The sequence below is a fragment of the Malus domestica genome, chromosome 15, assembly GCF_042453785.1.
Source record: "Malus domestica chromosome 15, GDT2T_hap1".
In the NCBI taxonomy this organism is placed as follows: Eukaryota; Viridiplantae; Streptophyta; class Magnoliopsida; order Rosales; family Rosaceae; genus Malus; species Malus domestica.
Genome location: NC_091675.1, coordinates 9,146,824 through 9,171,689, shown reverse-complemented (window position 1 = coordinate 9,171,689; position 24,866 = coordinate 9,146,824). Strand labels below are relative to the sequence as shown.

At 38.2% G+C, this 24,866-nt stretch overlaps 3 protein-coding genes across 9 annotated transcripts; 1 reads left to right on the top strand and 2 right to left on the bottom strand.

Moving 5' to 3' along the window:
- The first annotated feature begins 1,339 nt into the window (after positions 1-1,339).
- Positions 1,340-5,742, top strand: LOC103456199 (protein WVD2-like 5). 4 transcript variants are annotated; one of them, XM_008395858.4, is made up of 9 exons: positions 1,340-1,943; positions 2,466-2,742; positions 2,825-3,070; positions 3,202-3,245; positions 3,434-3,505; positions 3,618-3,714; positions 3,814-3,885; positions 3,967-4,077; positions 4,837-5,742. In XM_008395858.4, exons 2-9 carry the CDS (start codon positions 2,476-2,478, stop codon positions 5,305-5,307), a joined length of 1,380 nt encoding a protein of 459 aa, XP_008394080.2. In that variant the 5' UTR covers positions 1,340-1,943; positions 2,466-2,475; the 3' UTR covers positions 5,308-5,742. The 4 variants fall into 4 exon arrangements, with proteins under 4 accessions (XP_008394080.2, XP_008394082.2, XP_070669144.1 ...); XM_008395860.4 differs by having other exon boundaries at positions 1,479-1,943; positions 3,205-3,245; XM_070813043.1 differs by having other exon boundaries at positions 1,552-1,903; positions 3,205-3,245.
- A 2,360-nt stretch (positions 5,743-8,102) lies between these two features.
- Positions 8,103-12,204, bottom strand: LOC103456202 (EIN3-binding F-box protein 1-like). Its single transcript, XM_008395861.4, has 2 exons — positions 11,502-12,204; positions 8,103-10,846 (listed from the first exon to the last, which is right to left on the bottom strand). Exons 1-2 carry the CDS (start codon positions 11,524-11,526, stop codon positions 8,931-8,933), a joined length of 1,941 nt encoding a protein of 646 aa, XP_008394083.2. The 5' UTR covers positions 11,527-12,204; the 3' UTR covers positions 8,103-8,930.
- Positions 12,205-21,278: 9,074 nt separating this feature from the next.
- Positions 21,279-24,532, bottom strand: LOC103456203 (uncharacterized). 4 transcript variants are annotated; one of them, XM_008395865.4, is made up of 5 exons: positions 24,146-24,532; positions 22,355-22,608; positions 21,848-21,935; positions 21,500-21,566; positions 21,279-21,417 (listed from the first exon to the last, which is right to left on the bottom strand). In XM_008395865.4, exons 1-5 carry the CDS (start codon positions 24,199-24,201, stop codon positions 21,364-21,366), a joined length of 519 nt encoding a protein of 172 aa, XP_008394087.1. In that variant the 5' UTR covers positions 24,202-24,532; the 3' UTR covers positions 21,279-21,363. The 4 variants fall into 4 exon arrangements, with proteins under 4 accessions (XP_008394087.1, XP_008394089.1, XP_008394085.2 ...); XM_008395867.4 differs by having other exon boundaries at positions 22,355-22,613; positions 24,146-24,528; XM_008395863.4 differs by having other exon boundaries at positions 22,355-22,613; positions 24,266-24,508.
- Between the last annotated feature and the right edge of the window lie 334 nt (positions 24,533-24,866).

Here is a 24,866-nt window from a genome sequence, read left to right as displayed (position 1 = left end):
ATTCCAGGTGTATTCAATTAGAATTTGATTTTAAAGAATTTGAGAAAGTTGAGGAATTAGAGGGAATTGGAGAGATTTCGTAGTGTATTTTGAGCATTCACAAATCTCACCTCCCCCAAGAGATTTCGAGGGAATTGAATCAAAATTTTACATGGAATCTCTACAAATCAATTAAACTCCATAAAAATCCATGGATTTATAAATCCATTAAAATCTCTCAAATTCTCAATTGAATACACCCTCCTTAAAGTAGTTCACAAAATTTCATATGTATTCATTAGAATTTAATTTTAACGTATTTTAAAAACAAAGGATTTTAATAGACTTCAAGAGATTTTATAGTGTTTTTTAGGCATTAGGAAATTAGGCGGCTCCCCTAATATTTCAAATTATTTCACTCAAAATTCACATGGAGTCTATAAAACTCCTTTAAATTAAACTCCATAGATTATAACTCTTTCAAAATCTTTTAAATTCCTAATTGAATACACCCTCAACTTCTGTAAACTAATGTAACATTCTAATAGGATCATAAATTGTGTTTTGGTTACAAAACATACCAAGGAGTGGAGGTGGCATCATTAGGATTATCAACTAGTGTTTTTAGATGACAAAAAAAGGACGAACTGTCTGTATCATTAAAGTGTGGATAAAGTGTCGGTATCGATATAACATTTACGATATCCACATTTTATCGATACCGACAATCCGTTCTTTTAAAAACAGCGAACATCTTGTCTCCGAAAGAAATGTTCAAGTAGTTAAGTACATTTATTATTGGTTATCATATCCCACGTTTGATTCCTCATTTCGTAAATCGCTCTTGTCATATATTAATAGTGAGGTGGTGCCATTACGATTGCCAAACGTGTCTAGGTTACAAAATAAATTTGGCTGTCTACATTTACGGTATCCACACTTTATCATTACCAACAATTCGTCCTTTAAAAATAACAAACATTTTGTCTAAAAAGAAATTTCCAATTAATTAAGTGCATTTACTCTTGCACCAAAGATCTTGCGTCCAATATCTCATTCCGTACATCGCTTGTGTTAGACATTAAGGGCTGAGGTGGTGCCATTGGATCGTCAATCGTGTATCGGATATAGATTGTCTTTTGCCTAATCAACACTATCAATAGAATTCATACGATATCTACACTTTATCGATAACGACAATTCATCCTTCAATGAACAACAAACATCTTGCCTGGAAAAAAATTATTATATCGTGCATTCTATATTCGATTCCTCCTCCTCCCATCATATCGGTCAAATAAAACTAGAAAAAAGATATCTTTTTCACATTGTGCAAGAAAAACCGAAAGAAGTAACTGTAAAATACTTGGTGGGGAGGGTTGGTGGTTATTACTTTGTTAGTAGGTAGTTAATGGATGCCCGAAAACCGTAAAACCGTATATGTTGAAAGTATAATGACCGTATATACGGCGTATTTGGTTCGGGCAGGGAGAGAGAGACCTGACCTGACCTGACCTGACCTGACCTGACCTGGATTTGGTGTTTTAAAATCCGAAATCGTATAAACAAAAAGGCCTCCTCCTCCGAGTCATAACCGAGTCAGCCCGGCGTCTCCACTCACTCACTCCGACTCGCTTTCATTATTTGCTCACATTTCATACGCTTCATTCTCTCACTCCCTCAATTTTCAAATCCACAACAGTTATTATTTAATATTATATTATTATTATTGTTGTTTCCAGATTTCATTTTCTTTAAACCCGAAAAAATGAAAAGGAAAAATCAAAACTCCAACTTTTGAATCCGAAAAGATCCTTCCTTTTGGGTCCGGATCCTCCGATCCGCTTCCGCCGTCGTCGCTGCCGTACTCTCCCCCCTCTCCGGCGCTCAGATCCTTCAAGCCGTCTCTGCGGTTGGGCCGGAGGTAATGGAGTTTTGATTGTTGTTGTTGCGCGGTTATCGAGGTTAGTGGAAACTCTTTGAGCTTGTTTTACAGTGGCAGTCCGTTTGGCTGCTGAGAAAATGTGATGAAATGCCGGGAAAATGCTGAATCTTGTGGTCTTTTTGTATTGATTTCAGCTTGAAGGCTGAGTTCTGAGCTCTAGGGATAGCCGAATGTTGTGCCTTTTGTATTGATCGTTGATTTGTCTTACTGGTTAATTTGTTGCATGTTTGTGTTAGATCACTGTAAAATTTGCAGATTTTTGTTCTGGAAAATCTGGCTTGTGTTTTGTGCTTGATGTGGATTTTATTATATAATTTATTTTATTTTATTTTTCACTTTTAAATCTTGGTGTATTTTGATCGAACTAATTTCGGAATTTAATCCGAAGCGAGTATATATCTATACTCTGTTTGTTTGCTGAGAAACTGGAGGAAAATTAATCTAATTACTGTTTTTATTGGGCAATACCTTAATTCGAGTCTGTATTCAATAGATAATAGTTTTGATGGGAATAATGATAATATTGTTCTTATTTTTGTAGTTAGTGTGTCATGGATTCGGATAATTTGGCAGCCACCTACGGGCTTGAGGTGGCTCATCAAAACGGTGTTCACGGGCAAGCTGGTGTTGTTTCAGACGACATGAATGGGACCTTCAGCGAGAATACTATGACCGATACTGCAGCATCAAACGGGAAAATTGAAAATGTTGATAAGTTGGATGATGGTGTTACTAATAGCTCATCTATTTGGAAAGCCAAAGAGGCCAATGTCAACCCTGAAAGCAATGGTTTGACTGTTGCTTTGACTATTGCTAAGGTAGGAAGTGCTGGAGCCTGGATTTCAGCTGGTTGGTTTGAGTAATTATATGCATCGACCTGATTGCATATCTGTGTTGCAGGAAGACGAAGTGAAAGGTTCTACTCACCCAAAGCCCGCCAAAGTGCATAAAGGTCAAGGGAAGAGCAAGAATGAGAAGGCCCCTGGTGCCAAGAGCATCTCCCCAATTTCGATGAAGAAAAGCAAAGATGGAAATGGCGCAGAGGCAAAAGCTTCTGTTTCAAATGGTTCAGCTGCTCCAAATTCACGCCCCAAACAGCCTAACAAGAGTAGATCATTTAATGGGCGACAGGTTCAGTCATCCAATGTAAACATCAATTTCAACTTCGGTTTCCTTTTTTTTACAGTTTTCCCTATCTTTGCAACAAATTTTGTGTTTTTGGTTTTTGATATCTTTGTTCTTGTTGATTAGTTTATCTAATCTCTATTTGATTCCAGCAGCAACCTGAAAAACCTGATGCAGAATTGTCTGAAAGCAGCGTGTGAGTTATGTTTGTGCTTATATTCTATTTCTTTGTCCCTTTATTATGAACTAGGGGTTTATATCTCTTATATTTTATTTTCTCTCCTAATCCTTGGTGACCATCTTGATTTGAGATGTTTATTTCGGAAACCATCTGTATTGAATTGTTAGCTCAGCTATTTGTTAATAATGATTTACCTTTTACAGGGAGAAGGCAAAGCTGAAGCCTTTGAAAAAGGGATCCCAGAATCAAGCTGAAGGAGAATCTCAATCCTCTTTGTATCCTCAACTCTTTGAGCATTTGTTGCATTCCAAATGTGCTGGTCTTCTTACATTATTTTTCGGTTGAGTTTTATTGTTGTTTTATCATTTATCCTTAACAGCTGCTTAGAAGTCCTACAGAAGGAGATAAACATCCTAGGGTTGGTACACTTCCGAACTATGGTTTCAGTTTTAGGTGCGATGAACGAGCTGAGAAAAGGAGAGAGGTTAGTTTTCTGCATTTGCACCTTTCTGATTCTTTCTTATGCTCAGTCCTCCAACACTATTTCTGTTATCGAAGTAACATTTACAATTACCTTGGGCAGTTCTATACGAAACTGGAGGAAAAGATACATGCAAAGGAGATGGAAAAGAATAATTTGCAAGCCAAGTCTAAGGTGGTATTCAATCAATGGTGGTCAAGGGAAACCTCTGTGTGAATCCTGTTCTTATTATTGATGTTGGCCGTTCTTCTACAGGAAACTCTAGAAGCTGAGATTAGGATGCTCAGGAAGAAACTGACTTTCAAAGCAACTCCAATGCCAAGCTTCTATCAGGAGCCTCCACCTCCTAAGGTGGAGCTGAAGAAGGTATTGCTTTTTCTTTCAAAATGACAAATGGCATGATGCATGTTGGTAAAGGACATGCATGCCTCCACCTCCTTTGCTCATGCTGGTTGCATTGCCAGTTTTCTTATATTACAATTGTCGTATGTACATTGGCATGTTTGCCTTTGTTAGATCTTCCTATGTAGTCTCGCTTAAATTTCTTCTTCCCATGTGCAACTGTTAACAATTGTTTACTGGTAAAGTCTTGGCCCTAAGGTTTTTATCACATTCTTCAATCCCGACAGGAAGAGAGTGCATCTTTTACCACTTATTGAATTTGTGCTGCACCTTTTTCATTCTTGGCCAATTGAACATGTTATTCATGCCAATCCTTCAAGTTATCAGTCGCTTAATCATATTCTCATGAACTTAGCCCATCCAGTCTGTTGATTGGAACAATGGTAGCATCTGAGTTAGTGTTGACTAGTCTAGTACAGCTACCATGCTCCGTTTGATTGGAAAGGAGGCACCACAGACGTAATATTTTGAAGCTACCAACAACAGTTTTACCCAAAATTGCACTGCACATTACAGTTCATACTTTGTTAGTCCAGCGAAAGCTTATAAAAAAAAATCGGTGTCAAGTTTCTTGACTAATATGTACTCTAAACATGCCTTTCTATTACCATTAGTTAAGCTAGCATGGCATTGTGATAATCCTGCTTCACTGTACTTGGCTGTTATTTGACAGCATTGTGTTGCTTTATTTTCGCCTTGATGTCTTTAGTGCAATTGATGCAGATACCAACAACAAGAGCCAAGTCTCCCAAGCTCGGACGTAGGAACAGCTTACCTCCTGCAGTTTCTGAAGCAAAGGGTAATACAAATGGTCAATCTAGCAGGCTTAGTCTGGATCAGAAAGTCCCTCAGAACACTTCTAAAGGGCCCTCCCCTGTGCATCCAAAGAAGCCACAACGGAAATCTCTTCCTAGACTCCCATCTGAGAAGACCACTTTACCTAATGCAGTGAATGAACGAAAAATGACTTTGAAGGCAGTAAACGAGGAAAAGACCAACTTAATTGCTGCAATGAATGAGAATGCCACCGTGCCCACTGCAGAAAGTGAAACTGGATCTCACACCCAAGATCAGGAGGCAGCAGTTCCCAAGGCCAAGGTAAGCGAAGAGCAGTCCCATACAGATGACGAAACAGCCGATGAAGAGCAACATCAGCCCACCTACATGCAAGAACCTATAGCCTCGGAGCATTGAGCACAAAGCATGGACAAAACTGGACGCACAGAGAGAGCTCCATCAAAAGGACACTGTTTACGAAAATAAGAAAGGTAATAGATCTATATCAATTCGACGAAGAAGGCATGAAGAGTTTTGCATTATGGTTTGTGATGTCTGTCATGTCCGTAGTCAGCAGCATGGTTGTTTTGTGTGCTTGCTTTCAAGGTTGCTGGTCATTGTCATTGGAATTCTGAATTCCAGTTTTCCACACCGTATGTAACTATTTGTCAGGTTGTTTTTCTAAGTTATATGTTTAAGCATATGCATTAGTTGCCAGATAATTGGGAAGACTCGGGGAAAATTTTGGAAAAACTTTTGTTAGATATTAGTTCGTGCTTGGAAAATATATTTAAGCTGGTTCTGTTGAACAATTGGGAATTGTGAATCAATCAAGGCTGATTTTGTGTTGTAGATTTTCTCAGTCGCTTCGATGTCTTAAATTGTATTGCTTTCTGTATGTTACTTGAACTGCAAACAGGGTAAAATTGGCGTTCGAGGACTTTGAACCGTGGTTTCTTCGCACGATAAGAAACCAAGATGTCTTGCTAGTTTAACATTTTTCTTGGTTGAGACGTGCATGGAAAGGTGGAGAGATTGAATGAAGTGGGTGTGATTAGGGGTGGGCAAACGGGTCCTTAGCCTGTGGGTAGGGGTGGGTATTAGCAGTTCAGGACGGGTCCTAATTTAAAAAAAAAAAAGAAGAGAAAAGGGGCGGGGTGGGGCAGGCCTTTGAAATTTTAGGTTTGGGCCGGTTTCAAAAGTAAAGAAAAACGGGTACCCGTACCAACTCGTTTGCAAAAATACCCCTGTGTTGGGTACTGTTATTGTCTCCTAGGCCCACTTCTTTTTGTACCTCCCCGTGACAGTTCTCACTCTCGAGAACACTCCACACACACACAACCCACTTCCCTGTGTTTCCCCCTCCCCCAATCTCTCGAACATTCTCCCTCATTCCTCTTCTTTGTTTCTTCTCCCCCCATCTCTACAACTCTCCTTCTCGGAGCACAGACACACCACACCCACACCACACACCCCACCGAGAAATGATATGTTGCCGCCGCCCTTCCTCCCCCACCAACTCCTCTGTCTCCTCATCCGATCTCAACATCGAGGTAACTCATTTCCCTCATTTCTTCCATTTTCGTCAATTTCTTAATTTTGATTTACAAAATTTGTGAAAAGTTGTGAAATTTTCAATCACAGGTCTGGCTTCTGGCACTCCTTGTCCGGGATGAAGATGGTCTTGGTTGGCGGGTACGAGTGCTTGAAGGACAGGCTGGGGTTTGACCGGATCTCCCCGTTTGAGTCGTCCAACTGCAGTGGGGAGTGGTGGAGAGAAGGTGCACAACGTGGTCAACTCAAGCTTTCTCTCTCCGGCGAGGAAGTTGGATCTGTGCAGCCTGTGCTCCGGCAGCGCCCTTTTCCTATCCTGATTCGATTTCGAACTCGATAGAGTGCAAATTCGACTGGGAATCTAGGTTCTGGGATATTGAAAATTAGAAGGAAAAAAAAAAAAAGGGTACCCATTGGACCCATAGGAACCGACCCGTTTTATATAGGCCGGGTTAGGTCCAGTCCGGTCCCTTCAATTTTGGGCCAGGCCCTAGGTGTGATCATGTAGCGTCTTCACTTCGTTAAAGGAGGTTATGAGAAAAACTAGTGAACTGAACTCCTTAATTGTGTAGTTTTGAGTAAGATAAACCAAGCCCTCTTGTTTTTCCTGCATCTTTAGCGACCTTCAAACAACGCTCAAACGATTTCGGTTTAGCTACCTACTGCGAAAGTGATTTCCGCATATTTTTGAACTGGATAAAGCAAATGAGAATCAAGAGATATAAATAAGAAAAATGTTAGCAACTTTTGCATAAACTTTTACATTTGAACTTTTTCACTTTAACAAATGGGTGCAGAAAATGAGTTTTTGGCTTGTGTGAACAAGACAAAACATCATCATAGAGACGAAGTAATTGTGGCAACCACCATAACAGAGGCAAATGTGGAACTTCAATATATGATATTATTAGGTCAAGCCTACCATCATTCCGCATAAAAATCTTGTTCAAAGATCTTGTTCAAACTGCCGACCCTAACAAGGCTTTACCTTTAACTAAGTTTCACACTTTCATTCTCTCTTCTGCACTCTTAAAAGGATTGTGATTTTCACACTTTCGTTTTCTCTTTTGCACTCCTCAAAGGAGAATTAAAGGGAGGAGCACCGAAAGAGAAAACAGGGTTTTTAAATAAACTATTGCCATCATTTTTGAAATATCCATTGAGATTCAGTTCTGCATCTTGATTCATTCCTTAAAAGAGAAAAAAAAAATGAACATGCCAAGGAAGGGAAAGAGATCATCTTCGGATCTCTTCCACCAAGACCACCGGATCAAGTGACCCAGCCCTTTAAAATTTCATCCAACGGTCCACCTGTTTTGATTCCTTAAAAACTATAATAATTTTGGACTGTTTGATGAAATTCAAAAACCCGAATCACTTGATCCGATGACCTTGGTGAAAGATACGGAGAGAATCTCTTTCCCTAAGGTAGCTTCAAAGCAAGCGAGACGACACGGTTTGGCACATGGGAAAGGAAAGAGCTTCCACAATTGCTTACATCCCCATAACATAAATTCACCTAAACGTACAACATACCAATTCGCATAGATGTACTTTACGGGACATTTATAATCTCAACATTTGATATCAAATCCGACAGACAGCTAGATGTTTTAATCTCAACCTTCGATCTTTGCGTAAATGATATGGAAAACACATTTTAAAACACAACTGAATTTTATTTAATATCATTAGAAGCATACATCGCAAAGGGCAGAGAGATACAGAGACCACTACATATTATGAAGAAGTTGCCGAGCACATTCCATGAACAAATGGTGCCTGAAAAACAGGGGCTTGGAAGAAAAACAAATCCCTCCCCAAAAGGAAAAGGATTGTCGAGGCAGACGCATAACAATGCCGCCACGCCAAAGCCCCCAAACACAAGGACACCACAGATTCGGAACTGCCGAAAGCAACCGGATTACATGACTACAGACAAATCGATGACCTCGCAACTCTGATCCCACCCTTTGAGGAAAACATACGACCCAACCATCACGTACGGCATACAAGTGAAAAAAACGTGAGCGACTCGGTAAAACCAACAACGGACTGACTTAGAAACTAGAACTAGGTATAGGATGCCTAAAAGAGCTTGGCCTAAGCATTGAACATAGCCAAGCAAAAAAGACAGACCTCCTGCACCTAGCAATACAAACCAGAACTACTCGAAACTGGAAGCGCAACCTAGATCAAGCACCCGGAAGCAGTTTTGCTCAGGGATATACACGGCACAAGTACCTGGAACAGATCTCCAATGATAGGAAACCTGCAAAAAATGGTAAATGGCCATTTTTCCCTGGTAAAAAGGGAACCGGGGCACTTGACGACTAAAGACCCATGGCTGATGGGTCCAAAAACTAAACAAACTGTGGCTACTCACAAAAGCTGACTAAGATTTGTGGACTTCCTGACTACTTCAATCCTGATCACTGGTTGACGATTCTGATTCTGAAATGAACAATTACCAGTTTCTTCCCAACCTAGGAAAGTATGTCACAACGCCATAGCTGCTCCACGAGCCGGTCAACAGTGCTGCTGCTGATTGCGTTGCAATGCTGAAGATTCAAACCAAGAAGGGTCTGACCAATTTTCACCAAGGCAGGCAAGCTCTTGTCTGATACTAAAGGGCACCCAGACACGGAGAGGATCTGGAGATTTAGCTGGTCTGCATGCGCTAGAGATGCAATTCCAAAATCGGTGATTGCACACTTTGAGACGTCAAGATCACTAAGCAATGTGCAGTTCCCTGCAATAGCTGCCAAACCTGCATCGCTGACCCTTCTACAGCCTTCAAGGTTTACGGCTTTCAGAGTCCAACCATGTAGGTCAGCCAAGGATGAAACCACTTTGTCTGTTAGATTCACACAACCGCTGAGATTAACCTTTACCAGGCCAGCCTCACAGTTCTCAACCAGTGGGAGAAACCCAGCATCTGTTATAGCTTCAAGACCACTGAAGTCTACATGCTCCAGTTGAGGGCAAAGCTTACCCAAAAGAGCCAGGCCAACGTTCCCAAATCCAGGACACCTCCGAATGGACAATGATCGCAGAGATTGGCATGGAGACACAGCAGGCGATCCAAAGTTTACATCTTTCAATCCCAAGCAGGAAGCAAAAGCTACAGACTTCAATTTTGAACCACCAGTGGAAAGAGCACCAAAAAACCCAAATTGGGTGATCCTGTGGCACTCCTCCAAATGAAGGCTCTCAAGAGATCTTGCTGCTTTGCAAAATGACACCAACCCACTGTCAGATACGAATAGACATTTGCGAAGGCAAAACTGTTTCAAGTTTGGGCAACCTTTTCCTAGTGCTTCAAGACCTGTATCTGTAACACCTTGACAGGATGCAACAGTGAAGGACTTCAACTTCTGCAGTCCCTGACCATTGCCCATGACCAAGAAACCCCTCTGAGTCACGTTCCGGAGGCTGGTAAGGACAAGATCAGTTACAGCCAAGCCGTAGTGTCCAATAACAGCAAGAGACACATCAGAGATGGTCAAAGCCTGAAGCTTCACCTTTGTCAGGACATAAGAGGTGGAAGATAGCAAACCAGCAATTCCCTGATCCCCAACAAGACGGCAATTCTTGATTGAAATGGATCGGAGATTGGGGCAGCACTGGCCAATAGCTTGAAGACCTTCGTTTCCAATGTTGGAACAAAACTCAAGTGATACGTCAGTCAAATTAGGGCACTTCTTGGCAATTGCAATCAAACCCTTATCAGATATTGCAGGACACTGGGTGAGGTCAAGCTTCTCTAACAGATGACAGCGCTTAGCAATCTCACACAAGCCCTCATCTCCAACAGAGGACACGTTCCACAAAGAAAGAACCCTCAGGGAAGGACAGCCATGGGATATTGCCTTAAGGCCAAGGTTTGTCACCCCACAAACAGAATTGCTTGCTCGGATCATAAGCTTTCCCAATCCGCCACGACTAGCAGTTCCAACAGCAATAGCAGCAAGTCTAACATCTGTTGCCTTTTTTCCTTCCAAGCTCCTGGAAAGATATCCACAATTCTCAACTTCCTGATCCTCAGAATTATTTCCAGAGACCTCATCCTGAGACTTGAAAGATAGGTTGGTTGGGTTGCTGCTGAATTCGTCCGTATTGATATTACTTAAAACATTAAGCCACCGCCTGGAAACACATGCACAAGCACTCCTTTCCTCACCTCCAGGTATCCGTTTAAAGATTTCAAAGAGGCACTCATCTGGTAGAACATCTATCGACACCTCCTTCTCAAAACGTCCTCCGCTAAAAACGAAGGGGGCACTGATGCGAGACCTCTTGCGAGGAGGAAATAGGACATCCGCATGGTGTCCAAGAGACAAGAAGAGGCCAGCTTCTTTAGGGTTTGTGTATATTCCCCCAGGGCAAAAATCATCTTTACCTGTTAACCAAGAACACAATATTAACATCCACAAAATGTTACAAATCCCTATCTAAGTTAACTTAACAAATTAATGAAGATCTAATCTAATAAACATGGTCAGCTGAAATAAAACATTCATCCAGAAACATAACAAGAAAAAAATTGAAATTTGAATTCAAAATTAGACTTTCAATCAAGATCTAAGATTAATTTTGATCAGAACAGGTCCCTAACTATTTGAAGACAGAGAATAATCAACCCATATTAATAAAATTTCACATCAGATCCATGATCAGTAAATTAATCCTCATCTAATTTCAGAAAGCAATAAATTCACCCAAAAAGAAGAAATTAAAAACAATAACCCCCAAATTAAATACATGAAACAGAAGGCTGATCCATCCTTAGGGTTTCAAATCCAAAACTATCTCAGCTAAGCACCCAAATTATTATTCCAAAAATGAAACTAAAATATAAAAGAATCACCAAAACAAGAAAACCGAACAGACAAAACAGGCTAGATAGTCAAAATTCCCAATATATCATCTCTGATCTACAAATTAACAGCTAAACATCGTTCAAATAAAAAATTTCAAACAAACCCACAACTATTTAAGCCAAAAGATAATAAATTTAACAAAAAAAAAAGAAAAAGAAAAATCTCGAGACTTACCGGAGAAACCGAGTAGCTTCGACATGGGTACAGCTCAAAAACCTCCTGACGGTCGAAAATGCAAAGCTTTTGGCCGAAAAACTCTCGAAAGAGAGCAAAAAAGAGAAACCCAGAAACGATTAAGGCTGCAACAACGATCAGTAAAGCTTGAAGGGACTTATGCATGAGAGGTTGAAGCTACACGGACCTGGAAACCCTATCAGATAGGGAAAAAAGGAGAGATGGAGAGGAGAGGGAGAGGGAGAGGGAGCTGAGAGAATTGAAGGGTGGGACTCGGTCTGATAGGAGTTTTATTGTGAATGATGGGGTTTCAGTACGTGACAATACACGCAAGATAAACTCACATGCAATGTATTTGGATATGAGGTGGGTTTCTTTGTTATATTCTGCCACCCACCCAATGAATACCACAAACCGTAACCTGCCTTTTTTATTACGGTTGGTTTTGGTATTGAGGGGGTTTGGCCTAGTAGTAGTGGGGGTGTTTGGACACAAGGATGGATATGGGGGGTGTTTGGTTTGGATTTGATGTAGAAAGGGTATATAAATTATCCCCTCCCTATGGTAATGGTGACTTGGTGGTTGGTTGAAATCTTGAAGAGGATGGACAAGGTTTCTTATTGGAAAAAGCTTAATGGAACAACACTCTTTGGATTGCTTCTTGGTGAGTAAGAAGATTGCTAAGAATGCTATTGCAATGTGTGGAGGAAAATGGAGAATGAGGGAGTTCTTATATAAGATGAAATTGGGTTTACCAATTTATTTGATTGCCTATTATGTTAGATTTAATTCAGGTTGCGAGATTTCTTATTGATTACGAGAAGCATTGTATGTGGTCCGGTTTTGTACGGGTTGACATCCTATTATGTTATATTTATCCTATTTTTATTTATTGGGGCTGAGGTGGATGCAGTCTGATATTTTTGCAATTTGGTTTTCTATTTATGTGAGATTTCAAATTTCTACTTATTTTGATAAAGACCGTTACGGTCTATTTATTTACGTATTGATTACCTATTATGTAATATTTATCCAATTAATTCGGATTTTTTTACTTGTTTTGAGTAGAGGTTGGTGCGTTTTGATTTCGTAGGGCTTATCCAAAGTTTGCATCAAGCAGTGTAACTTTCTCGTTTGTTTTTACCTTAAACTAGTAGCACAACTGAACTATACCAATTCATTTAGTAATTCGCTTTGTAGAGGTGGTGTTGCCTATTCGATGCATTTTAATTTCCTACCATGTTACGTTTAATCACAAATGCATATGTTTTTACTTGTTTTAGGTAAAGGCGGACAAATGGGTAGTAAAGTTAGACCTGTTATGTCACATAGGAAAGACGTATTTTCAAAGGAAGTAACAACCCAATTAGCAAATTGAAAAGATGACAACTTACCTTGCATACTTACAAAGATATAAGGTCATTTGCTACTTCTTCAAGTTAGCAAATTGAGTCTTGCAACATATTTTATTTAAAAATACTATTTAGTAAAAAGTTTGAAAATAAAGTTTGGGCCCGTGACAAGTTTATGGTATTAATATATTCTAAAGTAAAATTTAAAATTTTGAGAGGACTGGAGTGACAAATTGAACCCTCACACAAGAGTCCAAATTCTTGGTCATCGCTCTACATATCCTATGGTAGAAACGACAATTCATATTAAACTTTTAAATTGGATGTAGAGTAACAAAAGATAGGTGAAAATAAAATCTTCCTTCTCATTTTTCAAAAAATGTGCTGCCCCGCTTTTAGCGAATTTTCCTTCTCGATATTATTCGCAATTTGATGGCTAGATGTTGACACTTAAACTGGTGAATCAAATAACTCGGCCGAAGATGGTGACTGAAAAAATAATTTCGGCTCAAAATTAAAGAAAATTGAGTAAAAGGGCAAGGGCATTATATGCCTTATACAATTAACTGTGCTTATAAATGCGTCAAAATTGATAAAATTTAAGTAAATATTAGATTTCTCAATGCATTTTATTTTTAAGAAAGACATGGCTTCATGTACAAATAAATTAAGTCGGAGAATTACCCAACTTTTAGGGCTAATTTCGAATTGGTTCTAACATTTTGAAACATTCCACATAACTACCAAGTATTTTGGAAAGTGGACATTTGTTTGGTTCACTAGTGCTAAGTGGCGATGTGCAGGGACGAATGCATTGAGGGGCATGGGGTCAGCTGACCCCCTGAACTTCGATGAACGTCCATGGATATCTTGGGTGCTAATTCCCCGAATTTTGGTGAATGTCTATGGATACCTTGGGTGCTGCCCTTTTGAAGATTAGAGTTGGTTTCATACATGCCCTCCAACTAACTTCAGGCCTACCAAGACTCGGTGAATGTCCATGGATACATTGGGTGTTGCCCCTGCATACATTAACAGGTGTGCATTATATCTTTACAAATAACTTCAAGCCTACCAAGACTTGATGAAATAATGATATGCATGCTATTTTTGATAAAAAAAAAAAATAATAATAATAATTGCGCATTGCGCAAGCTATTCTTACTGACTCCCATAATATTATTTTCTGGATCCGCCACTGGCGATATGGACAATCATTAATGCAAGTTTTTACTCTCAAGTCGTCTATAGAGCTTTGAATCTCTAAATCGATGTAGTTTAGCTAAGCAAATTTACAACTTAACTTGGCTAAACGAAGTCGATTTGGGGGAATTAAAGCTCTAAAGGCAATTAGTAGAGACCAACTTTAATATTTGTCCATCTCATCCTTTAATGCTAAAAACTTCATCGCTTAATATTGGTCAAGTCATCACTTAACGTTGATGACCTAAAATATTTCTAATTTTTTAACACGTTAAGTAATTATTTGAAATGTTTTAAAAAGTTAAAACTAATTTAAAATCATCCCAGAAGATTAGATAGTTATCCCCACTTTAACTCCTAAAAATAGGTCATTTACACTAGAGGGTTGAAAAAACGTAAAGAGAAAGGAAGAAAAAAGTGGTACTTAAGAGTCAACCCATTTTGTACCCTTTTGCATCATACCAAGGGAACAATGAATTTGAATTTTGTGTGTTTCCTGAAAATGACATTTGGTATGTTTAATTTGACAATCATATTAAATATGTTAAATATCTTGTACCACATTGCGTACTTGAGACGGTTTATTCATGTTACTTTCATCTCCTATCTCACATTACTATGCATTCTATTTTAAGAGGAATGTTAGTAGCCTTTTTATTTCAATCAATTTTTACGTTCTCATTATTTGATGATAAAAAATATCTATTTTTTAAGTTCCCCGTCAAAAATAAATTATGTGAAGAATCCATCTAATAAAAAACTGTTTAATCATCAGGTTTAGTGCTTAGCTGTCAGCATGTTCATTTATTGGATAAAAGTTAGATGACTAAACGATTTCTTATTTGGTGATTGTTTTTTTCATAATTGATTTTTTTCAAACCATTGTAGCTTGTAATAGATTCTTATACTCCTTCCTTGAACCATCAAAATAGAATCTCAGCTTATTTTCAAGTGTTTAATCACCCATTTCTCAACACTATACTCTCAGTTGGTGTTTTTCAAATAATTCAATTGAATTTTGCAAACTCTTTGCAAATTGTAAACCTCCCAGAGCTGAATCCCAAGTTGGAAATAATTAACTTGAACAACCAAGTTGCACCATTATTCTATTCCCGAATGGGGATCCAGCTGTGTGTATCTAATCATCCAAGCCAGCCACCCAATGTGGATACCATGGTTGGCAAAAAAGAGCAAGAGGGTTGGTTAAATTTGGTTCAATGCCAGCTCCAAGTTCAATGGTTCTTGGGTTGGGGGCCAACCTAAGTTACCCAACCTAATGGTGAATCGCCTTACTTTAAGGTTTGAAATCTTGACTTACAAGGTACTTTAAATTGCCCAAAAGAGAAGAAAACAAACCCCACCATCGTCGTTTTATCGAGATGTAACGGTTGAAATTGAAAGGTCTGCCAAGGATTTTTATAGATCGGACAAGGATTGTCTCCCCTTCCATTTTCGGTGTCCTCTTGTGCCCTTTTCTTTGTGTGGTCATGGTTAAGCTACGTCAACATTTTATATTACCATTCATTTTTGTCTTATTATCTCTATAAAAAAAAAATATATATATATATATATAATGTCGACGTGGCTTAACCGTGACCACATAAAACAAGAGGGCACGGAAGGGCAAAAAAAATTAGAGGGCAAACAATCCTTGTCCTTGTAAATCTAACACTGCATAAAAATGTAAATTTGACGAGTAGTTTAGTTAACAATGGCAACATAACATGTCATGTCATGTCAGACTTTTTCAAGATATTTTCTCATAGAGTTTCATTTGTTTTGTGAGGAGCTTAAATATTGAGCATTTAGGGGGTATTATCCTCACACAATCACATGTTTAATTTCCGACTGCCTCCAATTTTCGTATCATACACATTATAGTTTGACAAATGTTAGAATAGATAATAATTAACTGTTGATGTGTTAGTTTAAAATCAATGTATGAACAATCTTACAACGAGCTTTAAGCACGACACGTTCAATATAAGTAGTGCAGAATACTTTGATTATTCCTGCACTCTCTTCTCTACTCCAACGAGTAATTAACCAGCACATTTTGGGAACCCAAATCCTCAACTTGAAAAGAAAAGTCTGAACATTCTTAATAATATCACAACACTTGGCTTAAGCCATCTCATATATCATGGAATCCAGATCCAAGAGTGAATTAACTTATTAGAAGAATGATAACTGTGACGATAATTACGCAAAGCCTATCTTAATCTTTTACTTTTAGGATACTTATACTGCAAGTGGGACGGACTGTGCTCCCCCTAGTTGTTCAATGTACAATGAAAGATTGCAGCCTGCATCGGGAGAGAAAGAGACAGAAATGACGCGTACGGATTACCTCTCACCTTTCTAGGTTCGCTGTTTCTTTCTTCTGCTCTACTTTTCTTTTTCCTATAGGATTCTTTTTTTGACCAACTTGCACTCGCTGCTTCCCAAGTCAATTGTTTTTAGTCTTATAAATAGGCAGAAAAGAGAGGGAGTGAGATTTTCTTCATAATTTCCTCCATTTTCCTTACTTCCTCTCATATTTTCCTCTTTGTTTTTCTCTTTTTATAAAGAAATCAACACAAAATATTGACGTTACTTAGTTTTAACCGGTCAAATAGAAGGGGCGAGGAGAGAAAATAAGAGAGGAAATGGGGTAAGAGAGAATCCAGATACTATTGCAAGAGTACGCATTTTTTTATACAAATAGTTTGTTGAGATGGTAGAGAATGAGGTGGTCTTTACACTTACAAGGGGAATTACAAGAAGATTATTGGAATCATTTTTCATAGCATGTTTTAGGGGTGGGCAAACGGGTCCAGGACCCGCGAGTCGGGGCAGGTACTCGCAGTTTGGGGCGGGTCCAAAATTTCAAAACACACAACGGGGCGGGGCGTGGCGGGTATATGAATTTAGCGGGGCGGGCCGGTTCTTAAAATAGGAGTGAACAGGCCCCCAGCCCGGCCTGTATCTAACATGTCCTAATCTAAGTCATTCGAAAATATTTCCTACCCTAATCATTTATTCAATTTCCCTTTCCATCAATCTTTCCTCTTGGTTCCTCTCCTCTCACTCAAACGTCGATCTCTCCTATGTCCGCCACCATCATCATCAGATGTCGATCTCTCCTCCTGACTCGCTCCCACCGTCCTAGTTCTGTCTGCTGCCATCATCATCAGCTCTGTCCGCCGCCATCATTATCAAATCTCGATCCATGGTCACTGAAATCCTCTCGTCCGCCGCCATCATCATCAGCTCCGTCCGCTGGCATCATCATCAGGGAATTCCTTCATTTTTTTTTTTTTTTTTTGCTTTAATTTTTGAATGCATGCAAGAAATCAGTCTCTCTTTATGTCAAACTCGAATGGATTTTGTTAGGTTCTTGAATCTTGACCTCTGTTCAATTTCAGTTTCAGATCTATTGTTGAATCTTGACCTCTGTCTTGTGATAGTTCATGTTTCTGTTTAGCACATCAAAAACACATGTTTGATGGATTTTCTGTTGTGGGTTGTTCGTTTTATTGCTTTTGCATGTCCATGGATTTTCAAAAAATCTTTGGTTTTTAACTGAAAGTGAATGTATAAATGTATGTTGGCCACTTTGAAAGACATGAAATTTTCGACATGTTTGAATTTGGTGTGGGTAGATGTGTGTTTGAATTAAATTTTCGACTTGAAATTGAAGGGATTTATTTCTGTTTCTGTTCCTGGGGCTTGGCTGGGATTTGTCTTCAGCAATTGCAGAGGGATTTGTCTTCAGCAATTATAGGGGGCTTGACAAAAAAAATGTTGCTGGACTCGTGGACTTGAGCTGGACCGGCCCGTTTCAAACGGATCAGGTTAGGTCCGGTTCTAGATTCTGAAATTTCATTATCCGGCCCGGCCCGGCTCGTTCTCTTTAAACTCAGGTCCGGTCCGATCCCTTCAAAAATGGGCCCGGCCTGGCCCGTGCCCAGCCCTAGCATGTTTTACTAATCAGTGATTAAAGTGAACACGAATTCGAGCAAGCATGAATGATGAATAAGAGTGACTACGAATCCCAGTCAATATCTTCTCAAAAAAAAAAAAAAAGGACTTGCGATTGCCATTTCTCCATGAATCCCAATACCACATGCCCCAAGGAGTCATATTCCTTAAAAAAATATTAGGAGTGTGAGTCTCATGTATGCTGTTGAGATGCTTTCTGAAGCTCTATGTTTGGTGTGAATGATTGAGAAATCTAGACCACATATTTTAACTTATATGGTTTTCATTAGCTCATCTCGTATAAATTAAGAATTTGAATCTCTTTCTTTTCAACGGCATAGATTTCTGAGTCCGTTAGCAGAGAATTTCGATTCCATGTATGCAGTCCCATGATACCTACAATAAACACTTTAATATTAATCATTTCTCTCTCTCTCCTCTCTCGATTTTTAAGCAATTTGAAATTGGGGCATCATATGCATGTGTACGTGCTATGTTTGACCGTATTCCTATTCACCCAAGAACATCTTTCATTCTTTGAATCCTTGCTCTGAGGCTAATTAATCACTATTCTTTAATCTCAATTAACTGTATAATTAAGCAACTAAATCTAGCAACTTGATTTACAATAATCAGTCCCACGCGGAGCCAGAGGCACAAGCACTAACTATTATTTCAGATCATCAGCCAGCTAAAGCTAATTAATTAGCATGCAACCTCCCTGGATTAGTGGGTCTATCAATATATAATTAAGAAATATGATTTGCATTTGCTAAGAAGATGGACTTTGGATCATCTTCGTCAGGAGCATCCGTATTCCAAGATTCTCTGAAATATGTTTTCCCAGCCAAATATTAGTTTAAGTTGTAGGTTAAGGATTTCTCATGGAAAAACAAGAAAGAATATCTCAATGCATCCCCTGATTAACCTAAAAGATTTCTTCTTGAAGGATCATGCTGGCCAACCCACTCTCTCTTTTCTATTTTTGGCAAATAACGAATATATCCATGATCACCATATAATTTAAGGTAAAACTTCCCACGTCCAACTACATGCATATTCTCAAGTGTACGTTGAAGGGCTTGTTTAGTACTTAGAATTGAATTAGATTGAATAACTCATAAGATTTAATATTTGTTAAACTGGAAAATAAAGGTAGAGGTGAATAATTATTCATTTTGCATGGATTTGGGAAGATCGTAAATTTCATTTGAGATTAGTTCATTTTTTTACTTGAACAAAATTTCTTAATTTCTTGCTTCAAGATGGCTTGAAGCTAATGACTTACCCAATTTAATCGATTTCTAAACATCAAATGAGCCAAATATACTTACACCCATCAAAATTTGAACCTAAATCGTCTTACCTCTTTGCTCTTCCTTTTCCAACTTGGCCACCTACACGTTTAGGCCTTATTACAACATTTAATAAGTTAATGTTTTTAACCTTAAAATTACCATGCATGTAAACAACTCATTTCACATTTCCTTACCTAAAATATTATGTAACAAGAACATTTTGTCAGCTAATGGTGCGACTGTATCCCTAGTGTCAATGGGTGCCCATATATCACTGTCATCACCATCACAAGCACAAAAACCACCATTCACCACCACAAGTAACGAACTACACTCACATGGACCTTCATTTAACTAAATGGATGCTCATTAAACATCCCTATATCTAGGATCGTTGGTATACAGATCAAACACAATTTGACGACTTTACTATAAAGAAGCGCTGTTTTATTCATGCACCTCAAATCTTAGAAAAAAGTTAGAACATGTATTATTGGGCTGACCAATCCTTCTGTTTAAAAATCTCACATGAAGATGGCCCACATCCTCTTTCAATGTTTGAATTTTGCACTAGTGTTTGAAGGAGTGTAACTGTGTAACAAAACATGGTGCTTAAATGTCATTGTCTTCTGTGTGTTGAAGAGAAGCAAGAGTGAATAAATGTGGGGTCAGGAAATAATTTACATAGAACAAGTTTACTATTACGTTACTTTTCTCCTCACTAAAGCATATCATGTGTAAAAGGTTTTTCATATTATATTGTTTTAAAAATCGAGACGCTACAATAGCAGTGAACTTGTTTTATATCAATCGTTGTCGTGGGTTGGACTTTGTTTTATAACAGAACACCATTGCATAATTTACATTGCGTGGAAGCATACCACAGAATTTTAAAGGAGAAATTAGCAACAGGTTCACACTTCACACATCCATTTTATTATTTTATTTATTCTGATTACAATTATTAAACGTGAAACATGGAACATGCATGACATAAAACATTGTATTTGGATTGATACTCAAACACATTAGTCCACAGTCCTCAAATTTTTTTTTGACTTGGGTCCATTTAAGTTGGCTCACGCAATTTATTTCCTCCTTTTAGGCATCATCTAAAGTGTCATCTGTGGTTATGATTAATTTCGGTTTCGTTCGATTTGGTTCAACTATAAAAAAATTACCAATAAAAAAATAATGGTTTTATAGATTTTAAAGTTTTCCATATCCAAGTTTGACAATGTCCATTTGTTTGGTTTTAGTTGGATTGTCTAATTAATGCACTTTTATATGGATCCAAATCAAAGTTTTTTTTACTCACTTCGTTTTGAATTTAAATTATGTCTGCTCGTCTTAGTTTTACTTAAAATGATATTGTCGCTTATATTAAAAATAAAAATAAATAGGAAATGGGACTCCGCATTTTTCGTTTGGCAAAGTGATGGCTTTCAAAATTGTTGATATTATGGACAAATTGCATTTAAGGTGGGACGAAATGTTGAAGAACGTGATGCCACCAAGGAAGCACTAGTGATACGTGGATGGACCAACCGTACATTGTTTTGACAAATAAATAAGGGCAAAAGTCTTAAAATTGGCCCTTGTGACTTTAGGCAGTGTAACTTCAATTTTGTTAATTCTACCCATGCAATTTACTTACACCATCTACTTAAGTAAATGTTCAATTTTTCGGATTTGACTACAACACATATATTCACATGAATTAGTTGACCGTAAGATGGTGATTGTATTAAATACATGTAAGTCTTGTAGACAATCCCTCAATTTTTATCAATTAGTTTTTACTGCTAATCGCATTTAACCACATGTAATAACGCTAGTGTCAGTCTTCGTGTTTTGTTTTTTTCCAAAAAAACAAGAAAATGATTATTAGCGCTCCAAAATAGGGAAGGAGTTGAAGACAACTATTTCAAATGCTAATAACAACTTCCAAAAACAATAGCTGAGAAATGGTGTAAGGTCGCTATTGATAATTAAGCAAACCATGCAAAAAAGCAACAGAGTTTTTTTTTTACAGTGTTTTCTTGGTCAATCATACAAACCCTCTTGCTCCCAAATATTGACGAGAAAATCGACCATTTCCTGTCATTTAAATTACAGAAATGGTCAGAATCAAAGAGGTTTGCTGAAGCATTGGCATAGGTGTAGAGCCAAGTCAACTTACAGGAAGTGGGATCGGCTGGGGAAAAGGCTTGTTGGTACTGAGTAAGCTCTCGTAAGTGGCGTTCCAACTACAAAAAACACAGTAATCCAATCATCAGCGTAAAATTGATAATTGAACTGCCAGGAATAAATACTTGCACAAGCAGCAACTGCGTGCCGATCCAATGTGCAAACAAGAGAGAGCTAAAATCAAGTGAAGACGAGTACGCGGTGAAGTTGGTAATCAGGGTACCTATTTCTACATGCTTGGTAGTGTCCGTTCATACTTTAAGCGTTTAGGTTGACCAGTTCGGAGATGATTTAATGAATATCAGCAAGAGCCAAGAGGTGCAAGTAATAAAAATTTCACCTTATTCTAGGTTCTCGAAGTTGCTTCTGGCGTTGAGGCCGTTTATTTGCAAGCCACTGATTCCTTGTCTGGTTCCAGAGTAAAAGACCTGAATCCATTTAAATTTTGAACATTAAAAATTTAGTTTGACAGAACAATTTGATTTAGAGGCATGGTAAAACAATAATATGATTCCGGACAATAGTAAAGCCACAGTTTCAGAAAAGCACTGCAAAACCTATCATCCATTGCTCTCACTTTGCTAGTCTAAAATATTGCAGCTTGATAATATGGCAACAGCAACACCAGGCCAAACTTCTATTTTTCTCAAAGATAGCACTAAGATCAATCAAAGAATGATGACATAAAAAATAAAATAAAATGGTTATGCGGATCAAACTTTCGTGAATATCCACCAGTGTCTTCTCTTTTGTTGTTGAAGATAAATAAAACGTGCATGGATATCAGTCAGACATGGCATGCCCACAAAAAGTACATTGAAGAGAAAGAGACACAGAGAGAACTTGCCATGATTTACAAATGCAGTTGTATTGCTTGTGCTGGCAGAAGTACTGTGGGAATCAAGGGGATTTGAAGTGCTAACAGATGAGATGCTTTTCTGAGACTGAACTCCGCTGTTCTCCATTTCAGTAGTGCTAGTACTCCAGAAATCCTCTGATATGCTATTTTTTCTCACTGATCGACCTTGAATTCTCAGTCTGTTTGATTGCTCATCAACCGGAATATGTTCACGGGGTTGGCTACAGCATCCAAGACAGCCTCTGCTCTGTTACAAATTAGGTTGAAGTAACCACAAAAAATGATTAGTGCCACAACTATCAATTTGATTTAAGATACAAAATTTTATGCCAAACTGTAACAAGTAAAAGGAAATTGAAAATTAATACTACATGGGCATATAATCGGCATACAAAAATCTTCGGAATCTCTCCAAGCCTCCACACCCCAGAAACAAAGAAATAAGGAAACAGTTGAAGTGCGGATGCATACATATCAACATGATTTAAAACTGTAGAATTTTCCAATTAATGAAACTTCCACCCATAATCAAATCTGGCTTTCTTTTTCAGGTAAACAAGACAGAACCTTACAAAAGAAAATGATGCAAGCTCCTAAGCATGCACTCTCACAGAAAAAAGGTTTGCATTGCTGTCAAAGGCAATTCATAGTCTGCCTAAGAAAAAATATAAAGCGAGCATTCAACAATAATGGAGATATACGGCCATGCATGAATTTAGACCCATCATTATCCATAAAGCGAAAATATCACTGCAATGGTACCGAATTCAACCATTGCTACAATGAAGCCTTGTAACTAAAGTTATTAAACTCAAACATGAGAAAATAACTTAGCCACTCAAACTCACGCCACCAGATCCAAGTTCAACAAACAGTGCACTCCAGACAGTACTGACAATCCAATTGTGAAAAACTCTTATAACAAGACAAGGCATTATCATTCCCTGGAGTAGAAATTCATTACAAATAAATTGTTTACATATGAAAAAGAACGAACATGCATCCCTTACTCTGAAAAGAGCCTTGCATTTCGTATTGATTTTCTCCATAACTACAACCACAAAAGATCTAAAACAAGCACCGGAAAACACAAAAAATGAACAGCACAGTTTCTTCTCAAAGCATCTCTCTATCTGAGACCAAAAACAACACCCAGAATACATATTTCCTATAGAAATCCATGCGAAGGGAAACCCCTAAGAATATAATTACCAAATGCCTAAGGCTTGAAGCAAAGAATGTGAAATAAAAAAGCTGGAAACACATTTCCATGTTCACTCACTCTCAGGATCACTTAGCGAACAAGTAAACCAAAGTACAAAGATTCTAAAACAAAGTTAAAGGAACAAGCTTGAGCTACAGAAGAAACATAAAGTCCCTGTTTGGTCATCCAGAAAACTAAGGGGGAAAACAAAGTAAAAACAGCAAATTTTCACTTTAAAATCTTCTTCTTTTTTCCTGTGATGTCAGCATCCCAGAAAGAGCAAAATCAATTTTACAACACCAAGGAGTTGCATATCTCAGATTTCAATTTCAAGAGTCAATACTTGGAAAAACAAATCTCATCTGACATGTGAAGTCTCACTTTAATGATTCTTCCCTCATTCTCTCAATAACCAGACAATTAGAGCAGGATGCCTATGTTTGGTTGCTGAGAAAATCAACATAAACAATCCAAAGTTTTCAACTTTTCTTCATTTTCCTTAATTTTCTCAGGAAACAAACAGAACCCACAACCTTTTTTCTCTCAAAAAATAACAGAAAGAAAGAGAAACTCACCCCACGCATGTGAAAATGGCAGAGACCCAAGAGGGGAAATATCTACAGCTTTTCATCTAGAAGCGGCCAAGCTCAAACTTGTCCACCAAAATCCTGAATCCACAAAGGAGAGAAACAAACCTCACGATCCTGCATAATCCCATACAGATACGGCGTTTGACAGATGGATACGGGTATCTGACGGTCTGGATACGTGGAAGAAAACCTCGCGACGGAGATGACGCAATGTGGTAGACGGAGGCCTCGCGAAGAAGACGACCCGATCTGGTGGAAGAAGGTGTCGCACGGAGACGACCCGATCTGGTGGAAGGAGGCTTCGTGAAGAAGATGAATGCAATAGGTCGACATGCCGTTTGTTTGTTTCAGTAGAGAAAAACGACACCACATATTTTTATTAATTATTTTTCGGGTTTAAATGAGACTATAGCCCGAAATTACTAATTACAGAGCCCAGCGGCTCTATACCACCACCCTTTCTTTTTTAGAGTTTGAATTGTATAAATTTATATTTGGGTAATTAATATTTTTTAAGGAAAACTAATGAAAAAGTTTGAAAACTTTGAGTTTTAATTATAAGGGCAAAATAAATGGTAAAGTGAATAGTATCAGGTTTGACTTTTTAGTGTAAAAATATGGTTTTTCGTTAAAATGAACAGCATCGCGGGATTTTCTTTAAAACTCCATATTTTTTATTGTTATCCATGTTGTATCATGTCTTCAT